A 14,797-nucleotide genomic window follows, 5' to 3' on the forward strand; every position below is an offset into this window, starting at 1 on the left:
AAAATACAATGTAAGAGCTCACTAGGAGCCTACTACGAACAACAGTACGACAACAAAAATAGGTTATGAACCTAACACTGCTGCACTGCATTTCTTGATCTCAGCCCTGGTGGCCTTGACCTGCAGGAATAACCCCTACACCATGGAATAGTGCACTCAAACCCGCATGCTTGATAATTTCACAACACAAGAATAATTTAGAGCAATCCGAAACAACTGCACAATTCAATAATAACCCAAGTCTCTCATGGACAATACAAGAAGGAATCACCCGAAACTCTCTTTCACAAACATGTACTCATGGCCTCAAGTAACACACGTGTTACTTCCATGTAATACAAAGACAGATAGACTAGAGCTCTAACTGGATCATACCCCGTCACCCGGCCAAGGTTATGGCATCCAATATACTCGCCTCAATCGTAGCCCGTCACCCGTCAAGGTTATGGCATCCGATATCCTTGCCTCGATCACTAATGCATGTGATAAACGATCTTTAAACTGAAAACCATTTATGAAGTCCACATGCCTCAAAAGTTACACTCAGCCCAAGATACTCTTCACATAAACCAATCAACAAGTACATGATATATTGCATTCTCGAAAAGAGTAAATGCACAAAACAATAATCCGAATAAATCACAATTCATACGCATATCACAATATCACGCCATCAACATATATATTTCACGTAAATATATATATATATATATATATCTATCTGTGTGTGGTCATCCACTCAGGAATGCCACTAATACCAACTATAGTTCACAATTGTAAAACTCGAGAAAATCATTTTTATACTTAAAATCTCATTTTCCATACCTGTGAACCACAGTCCTATGAACCGTAGTCGATCGAGTTCATATCATTAAAAACAAATATTCATTTCCGAAAACGATTTCACAATTTAACAATTAATACCAAATAATAAGTAACTTTGTTTGTAAATGAACCATGTGAGATTTACTCACCTCTAAATCCCGCATAAGGTATCAAATATGCTTCGACGTCAATCACCTAAGTAATATACATCACAACTTAGTACACGAATCAAAAGCGGTTAAGTTTCGAACCCCCTTTTGAACTAAAACCTTGAAAGTAATGCTGATTGAGGAACTTCACCCAAGACCATCCAAGGTCTCCGGAATACTTATACGATCAATAAATCAAAACTGCAAGTCGATTCAACGGCTAAATTCTCACTGATCGAAAATCGATCAAATCAAAAACCCTAAAACCCTAACATGCACATAAGATCTCCAAAAATTAAGTGTTGTATATCGAAATGCTCATATCGACGAGTAGATCGAAATCAGAACAGAAACTGTCCCTGATGTGGCCGGAAGCCGCCGCCACAGACGACGGCGGCGCTGCCGTCAACCACCGAGTTGGGTGGTGAAACCTATATGCAACTCTTCCTCTCAACAAGACAAACAACTTTCCTAACTAGCATTAAGTCAAAATCAAAGTGAAAAGGGTCGAAAACTACCTCGAAAGCCACTGAGATCGAAAATTTTCCAATTTTTTTATCTGCCTCCGATCTCATTCCTCTCTTCGATTCTGTTAAAGCCGCTTGGGGAGCATGATCAACTTCATCAGGGGATTCCAAAAAGCCAAGTGGCTCGAGCTATGGTGGCTGGACAGTGAAGATATCGGCATTGACCTTAAACTGCCCTAAGATCGAGCTTTGCTTGCTGTGCCGTGTAGCGGAGGAGATAGGTCGCAAGGCCATCACAGATAGTTGCGCAAGGAAGAGGCGAAGCCAACACTAGTGGTGGCACGTCCAGAGGTGGCCGGAGGAGGAAGATATTGCCGGTGGAAGAAATCGGACGATTTCCTGTGGGAGGAGAGAGAAGAGAGTTCGGGTTTCCTGTTTTGGAAACCTGGGTATTTTTGCAATTTCTAAAAACTTTCGTCCTTTTATCAAAAATGGAAAATTTTCCCTAATGCGATAACTTCTTCATACGAACTCCGATTTTTGCGTTCCAGATATGCACGAACTCGTATCGACGCGCTCTACGACTTTCGTGCAGGAAGTTTCCGCAGAATTCAAACGTATAAAAATTCAACCCTTGAATCAGAGCATTCCGAGCGAATAATTGTCTGAAACACTTCCACTCCACCCTCGAACCACAAAATCGTACTAACGAACACTTTATTTATTTCAGGAAACCATTAGAAATTAATAACGAATTTCCTGGGTATTAGGGGTGTAAATGAGCCAAGTCGGAGCGAATACTAAGGTGATCATGTTCGGCTCATTTGTTTTTTATCGAGCTTGAGCCAGGCTAAAGCTTGAATTTTCTTTTTCATGTTCAAGCTCGGCTCGGCTTGAATATTTTTCTTAGGCCCAAGCTAGGCTCGGCTCGGCTTGATTTATTGGACGAGCTCGAGCTTGAATAGGCTCGGCTTGGCTCATTTGACTTTAAATTTAAAAAATAAAAAAGATAGAAAGAAAATTTAAAATAATAATCCAAATTTGATGTCTAACCATCATACAAATACCTTTTATTGTCTAGAATAAACTCAAAATGATGAATCCAACTCAAAATTGCACTTAAAGTAATTAAATAAGATCTCAATTCTTTTCTTTTTATAGTGGTTGCTAGGGTTTGATTTAATTGTTGCACAAGTATTGTTATTTATTATAATAAATTTTATTTAAATTTTCATATTCTCTTCCAATTGAAAAGGAATATAATAAAAAGAATTGAAGAATTGAGATTAGAAAAATTATATTTTTATAGTATAAATATTCATTAGTCGAGCTTTAACAAATAAGCCGAGTTTTAACAAGCTCGAGCTACTCATGGAAAATACGAGCTAGACGAGCTGAATATATCCTTGCTCAAGCTCGGCTCGTTTTTTTGTCGAGCTTAATATTGAGCTCAAGCTCGACTCATTTATCTTACGAACACGAGCCGAACGAGCTAAAATCAAGCCGAATACGAGTCGAACACGAGCTATATCGAGCCGAATACGAGTCGAACACGAGCACACCTGCATTTTCATTATGTTATTGCTTATATTTTTTTTTTTTAGCATGCCATATATATTTTGTGATTTATGCAATTTTTAGCATGTTTTATTTTATTTACGCTTATATAATTTTCCTATGCATGCCTTTATTTGCTATGATTTATTATTAAATATGCTATGGCTATTTTTAGAATGCAATATACAAAAATTGTGTTTTGCCATGATAATGAAAATTCATGCGCATCATACACACTTACTGTGATAAAGTATTTTCACATAGCATTGAAAGAAAAAAAAAAATGTGTGACCATTACGAATCTTGGTCTTGAAATCTAATTCATACGTTTGGAAAATAATTTACGTGGATGTCTTTATGACTGCGTAATTTATATCTTCTCTCTTGTTTTATGTAGATGGCTGATCCAACTCGACCTGAGTTTGACATCTTGGACTCAGAAGGACTTGAGTACCACCGTTGGGTTTCCGATATGGAAACTGCCTTTGTGGCAAAAGACTACACTGCCACCATTACTGATCCCAAAGATGATGAACTATCTAACAAGGTGAAAGCAAATGCCTTAATGTTTCTTAGGCGACATATTGATCCTAGCCTACGCTGGGAGTACCTTCAGTTGAAGACACCCAAAGCACTGTGGGATGCCCTTAAGGGACGTTTTGGGAACATTCATGACACTTTGCTCCCAGAACTGGCTGTTCAGTGGAATGGAATCCGCTTTCTTGACTATAAAAAGGTCAATGACTTCAACAAGGACATGTTGCGCTTAAAGGCACGTCTCAATTTCTGTGGAAGGGAAATCACAGAAGATGATATGATCTACAAGACTCTTACCACCTTTCCTAATTCAGCTTTTATACTAGCGAACCAGTATCAGTTGGATTATGACAACAAAAGAATCACAACCTTCAATAAGTTGATAAGCCTACTGCAAGTGGCTGAGAGACAAAATAAGATTCTCTTGAATAACAATGCCAGGCCCACTAGGACAAAGAAAATTCCCGAGGCTAATTATGGAAAAATGAAAGGTGGAAATAACTCAAATGCAAGGGGGTTTAGACGTGCTGATCCCTACCCACGTGGCAACAATGCACCACGTGGAAAGGGACATGGGGATCATGGAAACAAGATGCCAAAGGAAAGAGTTGACAATGAACCATGCTATAGGTGTGGATTCATTGGGCATTGGTACAAGAACTGCCAAACAAACAACAGAGTAGCAGCCAATTACAAGAGGTATAGAGAGTCTAAAGAACAAGAGGCTCACTATATGGAAGAAGGAGGTCATGACCTAGACGTCAACCTTACAATTGCAGACTTCAATGGCAAAGAGGAACTTGCTAAGTCAATGGATGCTCTCAATCTTGACTGATCTGCTTTATTCATTTTATTTTCCAAAGACAGTTGTGAAGGCATAATGCCTCATTTTTAATTAGACTACTACTTGGTCTTAAAGTTTATTTCAATACTGGTTTGATGAATTAGAACAAGACCTTGATTTGATTATCGTTGGCTTATTAATAAATTTTGAATTTTATTCTGAAGCACTGAATTTATTCAAATTTATTTACTATACACATATTTACATGGTTCAAAATAGCATTATAAAGATGTAAAGCAATACATCTAGAGAAAAATTATTAGAATGAAAAGATTATCATTCTACTAAAATAGAAATACTCTAAAGATTATGAGATATATTTAAAGAAGCTCTATATGCACCAAGAGCTAATCGAACCTTGTTAATGTTTCAAAGCAATTTGTGCCAACGATTATCATGTAAAAACACACTGTGAGAATGGAACTGAATACCTTCATATTACCTCTAATGAATGTGGAAGGAAACGCATTTTAGAGAAACTTATGAGTCAATCTAGTGGACTGTACCTCACTACGATTCGGATCATTGAATCCTATGTTGTCACCAACAATGAAATGTGGGACACTGACTCATACAGGCTTTGGCATGACAGCCTAGGGCACCCCGGTCGTGACATGATGATCCGTATTTTAAAGAACTCATATGGACATCCCTTCTTTCGAGTGAAAAATAAAATGGGACAAAAATCCGTCACACTGCAAGGTGTCGGTTCTAGTATTGCTCAAATGCAGTCATTGCTTTCTGAAGTACCAGAAGCACTACCTCCCTCCCATTATGCCTCATTGACTATCTCAAAGGCACATCACTCATTTTGTAAAGCCTGCTCTTTAGCAAAAACAGGATCGAGACCTTCCTATGCTAAAGATACAAAACAAAACATTCCATTCTTACAAAGGATACAAGGACATATCTGTGGACCTATCCATCCAGAATGCGGACCATTCAAGTACTTTATGATTCTGGTGGATGCCTCGACACGCTGGTCACATGTCGTTTTAGTGTCCACAAGAAATGCTGCAAAACTCCTAGCACAGACTATACGTTTAAGGGCTCACCAGCCTAATCACCCTATCAAGTCTATAAGGCTTGATAACGCCGGAGAGTTTACATCAAAAGCATTTGATGAATATTGCATGTCTATTGGGATCGATATAGAGCATCCTGTACCCCATGTGCATACACAAAATGGTCTCGCAGAAGCCACCATCAAAAGGCTACAGATGGTGGCAAGGGCATTGGTTATGCGCACCAACCTGCCTATATCTGCATGGGGTTATACAATATTGCACGCAGCTTTACTTATTCGTTTCAGACCCACTGCTAGCCAACCATTTTCTGCGTACCAGTTGGTAACTGGATATGAGCCTGACATTTCACACTTACGCATATTTGGTTGAGCAGTATATGTGCCTATTGCGCCCCCACAGCGCACCAAAATGGGTCATCAGAGACGATTAAGTATTTATGTTGGATACGAATTTCCAACAATTATCCGCTATTTGGGAACCCTTGACAGGCGATCTCTTTACCGCTAGATTTGCGGATTGTCACTTTGATGAGACAGTCTTCCCGTCGTTAGGGGGAGATAGGAAAAAGGATTTTCCAAGGGAACGACAGGAATTGTCGTGGTTTGTCCCCACTCTGTCTCATTTTGATCCCCGCACTTCACAAAGTGAAAGTGAAGTGAAAAGAATAATCGATCTTCAGAACGTAGCAGATTCGATGCCTGATGCGTTTACTGATATCGCAAAAGTGACGAGATCACATATACCAGCTGCAAATGTGCCTGCAAGGTTAGAAGTCCCCAACAAGGGGCACGGTGCCGCAGATAGAGGCACTGCAACCGCACTTAGTGGAGGTGTGGTTGAGGCCGTGGCTCCCCAAGGAAGAGGGGGAGGCCACTTGGTTCGATTGACACTCACCCAAGGAAGAAGAGGGTGAGTAAGGCACAAACCAATCATCAATGTACAGAATCCCTCTCATGAGATTGTCTCTGATTATAGTTATGTCCATGAATCAATACTGGAGGACGCTCCGATGTTAAAAATGATTCCAGAGAACAAAGAAATCTCAAAGGATTATGAGAATGCGTATGAGTTGATAGAAAGATCTTCCATACACATTGATGATATATACTGTCGCTCAAGGAATCATAGAGCACGATGATATCGAACCACGCTCTGTTGCAAAATGTCAACAAAGAGCAGATTGGCCTAAATGGAAAGAAACAATCCAGGCAGAATTAGATTCTCTGACAAAGAGACAGGTATTTGGTCTGGTAGTGCTAACCCCACCAAGTGTAAAGCCTGTAGGACATAAATGAGTCTTTGTCAGAAAGCGTAATGAGAAGAATGAAGTCCTGAGGTACAAGGCTCGCCTTGTGGCGCAAGGTTTCTCACAACGCCCTGGAATTGACTACGAGGAGACATACTCTCCCGTAATGGACGTTATAACGTTCCGCTACTTAGTTAGCATAGTAATTTTCGAAGGACTGGAAATGCAGCTCATGGATGTGGTTACTACATATCTCTATGGGGATCTAGATTAAGAGATATATATGAAAGTGCCTGATGGCCTTACATTACCCAAGTCAAGTGACTCTAAACCACGGAGTGCGTTTGCAATTAAGTTGAAACGCTCACTTTACGGAATGAAACAATCCGGGCGGATGTGGTATACCCGTCTAAGTGACTACTTGATTGGGAAGGGATATAAGAACGATGAAGTATGCCCCTGCGTATTCATAAAGAAGACAAGTTCCAGATTTGCAACTGTAGCAGTATATGTCGATGATATGAACATAATAGGTACTCTTGATGAAATTAGAGAAACCGCGAGCTATTTGAAATCCGAATTTGAGATGAAGGATCTTGGGAAAACTCGATTCTGTCTAGGCCTTGAACTAGAAAACCGAGTTTGTGGAATACTAATCCACCAGTCTGCATATGTCCAAAAGTCAGGCAATTTAACATGGACAAAGCGCATCCTGCTAGCACTCCCATGATCGGTCGAAGTTTGGATGCAAGGAAAGATCCATTTCGTCCAAAGGAAGATGACAAAGAAGTGTTGGGAGCTGAAATTCCCTATCTAAGTGCAATAGGCGCATTATTGTACTTAACCCAATGTACTCGACCAGAGATTGCATTCTCAGTGAACTTGTTAGCTAGATTTAGCTCAGCGCCAACGCAGCGTCACTGGAATGGTATCAAGAACATCTTCGATACCTAAAAGGAACCATTGACTTGGGACTGTTCTTTCCCTACAGAGAGACAAGAGGGACCGCAGATGGAACTGCAATCCCTAAAGGAAATGTTGATGGCGAAAGCGCCACTCCCTACACCGAAACGCCAAATGACGTTTTGGTTGGTTTTGCTGATACTAGGTACCTCTCTGACCCACATAAAGGTCGTTCCCAAACTGGTTATGTATTTACCAGTGGGAACACGACGATATCTTGGAGATCAACCAAGCAAACCCTTGTGGCTACCTCCTCGAACCACTCAGAGATCATTACTCTACATGAGGCGGTTCGTGAGTGTGTATGGTTAAGAGCAATCATCACACATATTCGAGGGACTAGTGGCTTGAGTTCTACCACTGAAGAGCCGACTTGCATTAATAAAGATAATGCAGCTTGCATCGAACAGATGAAGCTAGGGCATATCAAGAGTGATAATACAAAACACATATCACTAAAGTTTTTCTACAATCAGCAACAACAGGCCCTCCTCAAGATTCAAGTGAATCAAGTAAGGTCTGAGGAGAATATGGCAGATTTGTTCACCAAATCATTGCCTAAGGCCATATTTGAGAAACATGTGAAAAGCATAGGAATGCGAAGACTTTCCAAGCTCCCCTGATTAATGTAAGTATCAGGGGGAGGTGTAGACGTCAGGGGGAGTCTAACACACACATGTCATCCTCAAATGTAAAAGGTGCGTTGTGCTCTTTTCCTTCGACCAAGGCGTATTTTTTGTCCCACATGGTTTTTATTGTTACTTGGCAAGGTTTTTAGTGAGGCAACAACTCATGCACCATTTCGCTTTGACTTGGCACAAGGGGGAGTGTTAAAGGAAAAACATATTGTGTGCCTTCATCAAAGCAACTGACGGAGAGGGAATCAAGGAATCAGTGATTACCATCAATCAGCACAATTACGGATCAATCAGCATTTAGTATCATTAATGTAATCGATATTTCCGTTGTAATTCTATCCCTATATAAAGGGACTATGAAATGAAATGAGTAGACCAATTCCAATTGTCATTTTACTTTAACAAAACAAATATTTATTTCCAAAAACAATTTAACAATTAAACAAATAATTCCGACTAATAAAGTAATTCCGTTCATAAATGAACATCATGAGATTTACTCACCTCTAAATCCCGCAACGTCTTCTCTAACAGCCCAAAATCACAAAAACGTTCACCAACAAAATTTTGTCAAGCACCTAATCACCTATGATCTCAACTTAGCACACAATTCAAAAAACATAATTATACAACGATCCAACGGTCGGATCCTCATCCCTGACCACACAAAGTCATCGGAATAATTCTACGATCATTATATCAGAACTACAAGTCGATCGGACGGTCTGATCCTCACGGATCGAAAACTGAAGCGATTGAAACCGTAAAATTCCTAACAAATTCATGCAATCTCCAAAAATTACGTATTGTTCATCGAAATGTTCGTATCGATGTGTAGATTGAAAAGTTCTCTGCCCCTAGGGTGGCTGGAAGTTGCTAGAAATAGCCGCCACAGACAGCAGCAGCGCCGCTGTCAACCTCCGAGTTAGGCAGTGAAACATACCTACAACTGTTCCTCTCAACATGCACAACAACTTTCCTAACTAGCATAAAGTCTAAATCAAAGCATAAGGGCCCGAAAAATACCTCCACAATTGCTAGATCGGAAAATTGCCCAGTTTTCCAATTTGGCTTGGTTCTCCGTCCATTCTTCATTTCTATTGAAGCCACTTATGGAGCATGATCAGCATCTTCTGGGGATTCTAGAACGCTAGGTGGCTCTAGCTATGATGGCCGAAGGAAGAAGAAATCGGCGTTGACTTAAAACTGCCCTAAGATCGGGCCTTGCTTGCTGCGCCGTGTAGCGGCGGAGATAGGCCACAAAGACTCTACAGATAGGCGCGGAAGAAAGAGACGAAGCTAATGTCGGTGGTGGCACGTCCAGAGGTGGCCGGACGGTGAAGTTATGGCCGGAAGAAGGAAATCGGTGATTTCCGGTGAGAGGAGAGAGAAGAGAGTTCGGGTTTCCGATTTTGGAAATCTAGGCTTTTTTTTTTTTCAATTTTTGCAAAAATTCGTCCTTTATACAAAAATGTAAACTTTTCCCGAATGTGATAACTTCTTCATACGAACTCTGATTTTCGCGTTCCGCATGTCCACGAACTCGTATCGACGCGCTCTACAACTTTTGTGAATGAAGTTTTTGGCGAAATCCAACAAATAAAAAGTCAATTACTTTGACCCCTCGAAAATAAAACATTTTGAGTAATTATTCGTCCGAAACACTTTCGCTCCACCCTCGAACGACGAAATCGTACTAATGAACACTTTATTAAATCTAGGAAATTTCGGAAAATTAATAACGAATTTCTGGGGTAGTACACTTTTCCTCTTTTTATTTCTGCATGGATTGATGGCTGTTTCTGGCGTTCGATCTGGTTTCTGCAGATTTCCCAGATGCTGGTTTGTGTTGGGTGGACTAAGGCACTCGATGTTGTCTTCCGATGGTTGGTGACAGAGGCGTGACGGTTGCCCGATGCCAGTGGTGTGTTGCCGGTTGTGGTGGCGGGGCGGTGAAGCTACTCCTTTGGGCCGGGTGGGCTGAATACTTTGCTGGTTTGGTCCTTTGGGCTTGGGTGCAGCTGGAGATGGGGCTTGGGCTTGGGCTCAGTTTTTAGGCACTGCCCTAGGTCTAAGTTTATTTTATGCTTTCGTTTATTTATGTTGGTTAGTTATATGTCGCTTTATGTGAGCAATAAGTCCATACATTAGTTGTGTAGGACTCATCGGGCTATGTGCCTGTGTATGCACTACGTGCCTTGTCTGCTCTAGGTCGGCGGCGAGTTATTTGCTTCGTCAAATGGGCACTGCCACCTAGTGCTAGGGTGAGACTCAGTGTCGTCAGATTTTCTTTTCGGCGGCAACATAGGAGGAAAGCTGTGCTAAAGCTGGTAATTATGCTATGTTGTAATCGGGTAACATATCGAGTTATTTTTTCGCTATGTCATTGCTATGTTAAAGCAAATGGAGTAGCTATTTGTGCACTCTTTGCTAGTTGGTGCTTTTTAGAATACATGTCTTATATAGAGATTCCTGATATTATTTCAGGACACACTACAAGAATAAGTTAATCACACGACACTCATCACACGACACATCAGTTTTTTATGTCGTCTGAGTTAGTCAGACGACAGATTTTTTAAATCAGTCGTCTCATCTCTACTCATCCAACACATGATCATTTCGTAAATTTGAGAGATTTCAGACAACACTAACAAGGACATCTGTTGTCTGAATAACCAAAAAAAAAAATCATTAATTTATATTTATTTTTTCCCCCTCTAAAAACACCCAAAACCTTTCCGCCAAAAAAAAAAACACTCAAAACCTAACCTAGCAGTAAACCCGATCGAGTTCCCTCCTTAGCTGAAAATTTGGGTCAACTCTCTCTCTCGGCCTCCCTCCGACTCACCATCGCTCTCACCCTCAATCACCATCGCTTTCGGCCTCCCTCCGACCCTCCGACTCACCATCGCTCTCACCCTCAATCACCATTGCTTTCAGCCTCCCTCCGACCATCCGACTCACCATCGCTCTCTCCCTCAATCACCATCGCTCTCGACCTCCCTCCGACTCACCGATCAAATCGAACCGCTGGAGAATTATCCTACGGTTCTAATTTTCACAACGGGATCTCACACAATTTTCATGTTTCCTCTTTAATTTTCAGATTCCCTCTTCACCCATATCGAATTCTCTCTTCGTTTCATTACAACATAACAAAAAGAACAAATGGGTTTCCTCTCCTTCAACTCTCCTTGACCTAATTTCTTTATATCATCGCAGATAGAAGCTTGAGGACTGAACCCCAACTCCAAAATCAAGACCAGAGAAGCTTTGACTTTCAGTTACTCTCTTCTCTCCCTAATTTTCAATTGGTGGGTGTTCAAATTTATGGGTTTATGGTAGGGATTAGTGTTTATATTCATGGGTACTGTTGAAATTGCTTCCTCATGCTCTTGTTCTTGGAAGAGAGATCTTCGGTCTTGAACGAGCTCGTCAAGTACAAAAGGAAGAGAACATTTGGCGAAGCTAGCTTCACCCAGTACCTTTAACAGCACCAGGTTATCAATTTTAACCTCTATGATCTGAATTTGTTTAACCTTTTGATTTGGGTATGGGTATTTAGTGTATTGTTGTGTTCAAACTAGTTGGAGTGATTTGCTACAAACCAAGTTTCATAGAATTGTTGTTCGTTTGGAACTATTTGTGGCTCTCTGTTTGATTACTCATCTTCTTTTGACTTGTTATGGGGAAATCACAGCTGAATACAGTTCTAATAGCCTAACATTGTTTGCCTTATCGGAAAGCTTGCAGTTTGGTCGATTAGGGCTTGGTTTTGATTATTGTATTTGAAATTTTTAGGAAGAAAATAGGTCTCTTTTATAGTTGGTTGGATGAGTATGCTTGTGTTGTGGGAATAGATGATATGTAAAAGTTTTTTTTGTGTTACAGCTCGAGCTCTTTTTGGGTTTTGGTATTGGTGAAATTAGGAAAATATAGATGGAGATACTGTGCTTAGGCTTGTATCGAATGGAGTGAGGCTTCTAGGGTTTTTCAGAGAAGAGGATTAGAAGTACCTATTTTAATTTGATATGTACGTTTTCTTATTTATGTATGTATAGTGTGTTTCAGTTTAAGATGTGGATGGAATTTTGGGAAGAAATTGTATTTACTCTTGCTTTATATCTTTATTTATATATATTAATATGTTAAACCACCTTTTTGATGTTTTGAAACACTCTTTTCAAAGATAATGTTTTGAGAAGCTGTGGCGGGGGAGCTTGCAAGACTGAGAAGGAGAGCTCTACTGATGGTGGTCTCAATGACATTGCGTTTCTTTTACTTCCTACTGATTAAGAGTTGGCTGCTGCATTTGTGGACTAAAAGAGAAGGTTAGATGAGCATTATTTCTTGTTTCTCTTGTTTTGATTTTTTGGATGTACCAACTATATGAGAATGTGTATTTGCTAAGATTGTATGGCTACGTTTGTTTTTGAGTTACATTATCTATCAATCTTTCAACTTTGCAAGCGAGAACTGTGCCTTAATCTTGATTAGCCTAACTACTGAATCATAATGAATGTATTGTAATAGCTGCACTTCGGTTAGAAGTTTTAGTGTAATATTGGGAAGAAATTGCAGGTTACTAGTTAGTGTAATAGTGCTCACTGATGCGTTCAAGCTAAACTCTTGCTTGTTTGGATTTTGTAGATTCCTTCAAGGACCTGAGACTGATCCAGCAACTGTGAAAAAAATAAGAGAGGCAATTGACAACCAGACTGACGTGACTGTACAACTCATCAATTACACGAAAAGCGGTATGTTTCTCCTGTAAAGGTTAAGTCCATAAAGCTCAGTGATTGTGTACTTAGCTAAAGTCTCTCTGTACTTAATCCAGGCAAAAAGTTTTGGAATGTCTTTCATCTGCAGCCTATGCGTGATCAAAAGGTAATATGTCTCCTCACATATTCTTTATTACATTACAAAATCAATGTTACTGTTGAATGCAAGCTTATTTTAAAAGGGTATAATAAAATTTCAAATTAGACAATTACCAGAATAGAAAAGAATATGGAACTGATTTGCCATTCTACTTGTTTATGTAAACAGGGAGAAGTACAGTTCATGGAAACTATAACATACATACTCATCTCTAAAATTTTTCTTTTCTATCTTCAAGTGTTAGGGATTTGTTCTGTTATTTTTCTTAAAACTATATCATGATAGATTGCTGATCGAAGTAACTCTTGATATTGCAGATTCTAGACAGTGGAGAACAGATAGGATTGAAGCATTTTAAGCCTATAAAGCCCTTGGGATCTGGTGATACTGGCAGGTTAGTATGTTAAACAGTTTTATACCTCAGGTTTGAAGTAGTCTATGGAAATTGAGGAATCTTAACTTAGATCCTACTTACTTGAACTATCTTTTGGAAATATTCAATGTCAGTGTGCATTTGGTCCAATTGTGTGGAACTGATCAGTACTACCCATGAAGGCTATGGATAAGGGTATCATGCTCAATAGGAACAAGGTATTGGATAGTTTGCTGACCATTAAGTGCAAATCAATTTGTTTCAGTGGGAGAAAAAAGGCAAGCAGCATATACCCAGCAGCATATTGATGAAGTCAAAAACGAGTGGGCAAAATTTGTTGTTAAAACATATATGTAAGCTTGTGGGTGGTGATCGACTTATTTTGGTAACCTTGATTTTACAAGATATATAGACAATATTATTATTACTTGCTAGATTGAGGTTACTTTTGGTTAGAATTGCTGGATTTGATCATATCTGGATATGGATATGTACTTTTGGAAATGTTTTAGATTGGCAATCTAAGAACAGATGGCATTGATATATGACAATGTTATATTTTGGATTTGTTCAGGATATGAATGTTCATATTTGCAATAATTGTGCAAAGTTAATTCAGACAACATATATAGGTCAAATAACTGTAGTTTTCAAACGTATCACACAACTGAAGGGTTCACAAAACCATTGTCTGAGATCCACTCATACAACACATCTAAAAACAGCAAATAATACATGTTGTCTGAACTTCATTTCAGACAACAGAAATAACAAATTGATGTCGTGTGATCTCCATTCTGGTAACATGTATAGTAAAGTTACTGTCGTCTGATATTCAAATCAGACAACATATATAACAATAATATGTTGACTAAGATTCATTTCAGACGACAGAAATTACAAATTGATGTTGTGTGATCTCCATTCTGATAACATGTATAATAAAGTTACTGTCGTCTGAAATTGAAATCAGACAACAGATATAACAATAATATGTTGACTAAGATTCATTTCAGACAACAGAAATAACAAATTGATGTTGTGTGATCTCCATAAGACACAACTAAAACAACAATGACAGTTGTTGGAGATTCATTTCAGACAACAGTGTCACTATAACTGTGTGGTGTGAAATTCATTTCAGACATCATGTAGTTGTGTTGCTGTTGTCTGAGATTCATCACACACAACACAGTTTTACTAAAACTGTTGAGGTAATGTAGCTTTTCTCAACAGTTAATAAACGAACTGTCGTGTGAGTTTGTAACAGACAACAGTTAAACCTA

The 14,797-nt window shown here is 39.4% G+C and overlaps 1 protein-coding gene across 1 annotated transcript; it reads left to right on the plus strand.

Moving 5' to 3' along the window:
• Positions 1 to 12,776: 12,776 nt before the first annotated feature.
• LOC133711463 (phototropin-1B-like) lies at positions 12,777 to 14,078 on the plus strand. The gene is made up of 5 exons (XM_062137583.1): positions 12,777 to 12,838; positions 12,908 to 13,014; positions 13,095 to 13,144; positions 13,456 to 13,532; positions 13,646 to 14,078. The coding sequence occupies exons 1-5, from the start codon at positions 12,777 to 12,779 to the stop codon at positions 13,689 to 13,691; spliced, it is 342 nt and encodes a 113-aa protein (XP_061993567.1). The 3' UTR covers positions 13,692 to 14,078.
• The last annotated feature ends 719 nt before the right edge of the window (positions 14,079 to 14,797 follow it).

The sequence above is a fragment of the Rosa rugosa genome, chromosome 5 (assembly GCF_958449725.1).
Source record: "Rosa rugosa chromosome 5, drRosRugo1.1, whole genome shotgun sequence".
Taxonomy (NCBI): Eukaryota; Viridiplantae; Streptophyta; class Magnoliopsida; order Rosales; family Rosaceae; genus Rosa; species Rosa rugosa.

Bases quoted from the DNA above. Each gene is read 5' to 3' on its own strand.
- LOC133711463 (XM_062137583.1), top strand. From the start codon at position 12,777: ATGTATTGTAATAGCTGCACTTCGGTTAGAAGTTTTAGTGTAATATTG. The intron at 12,839-12,907 runs GTTACTAGTTAG...TGGATTTTGTAG, and splicing joins ATATTGGGAAGAAATTGCAG to ATTCCTTCAAGGACCTGAGA. The intron at 13,533-13,645 runs GTTAGTATGTTA...ATTCAATGTCAG, and splicing joins GGATCTGGTGATACTGGCAG to TGTGCATTTGGTCCAATTGT.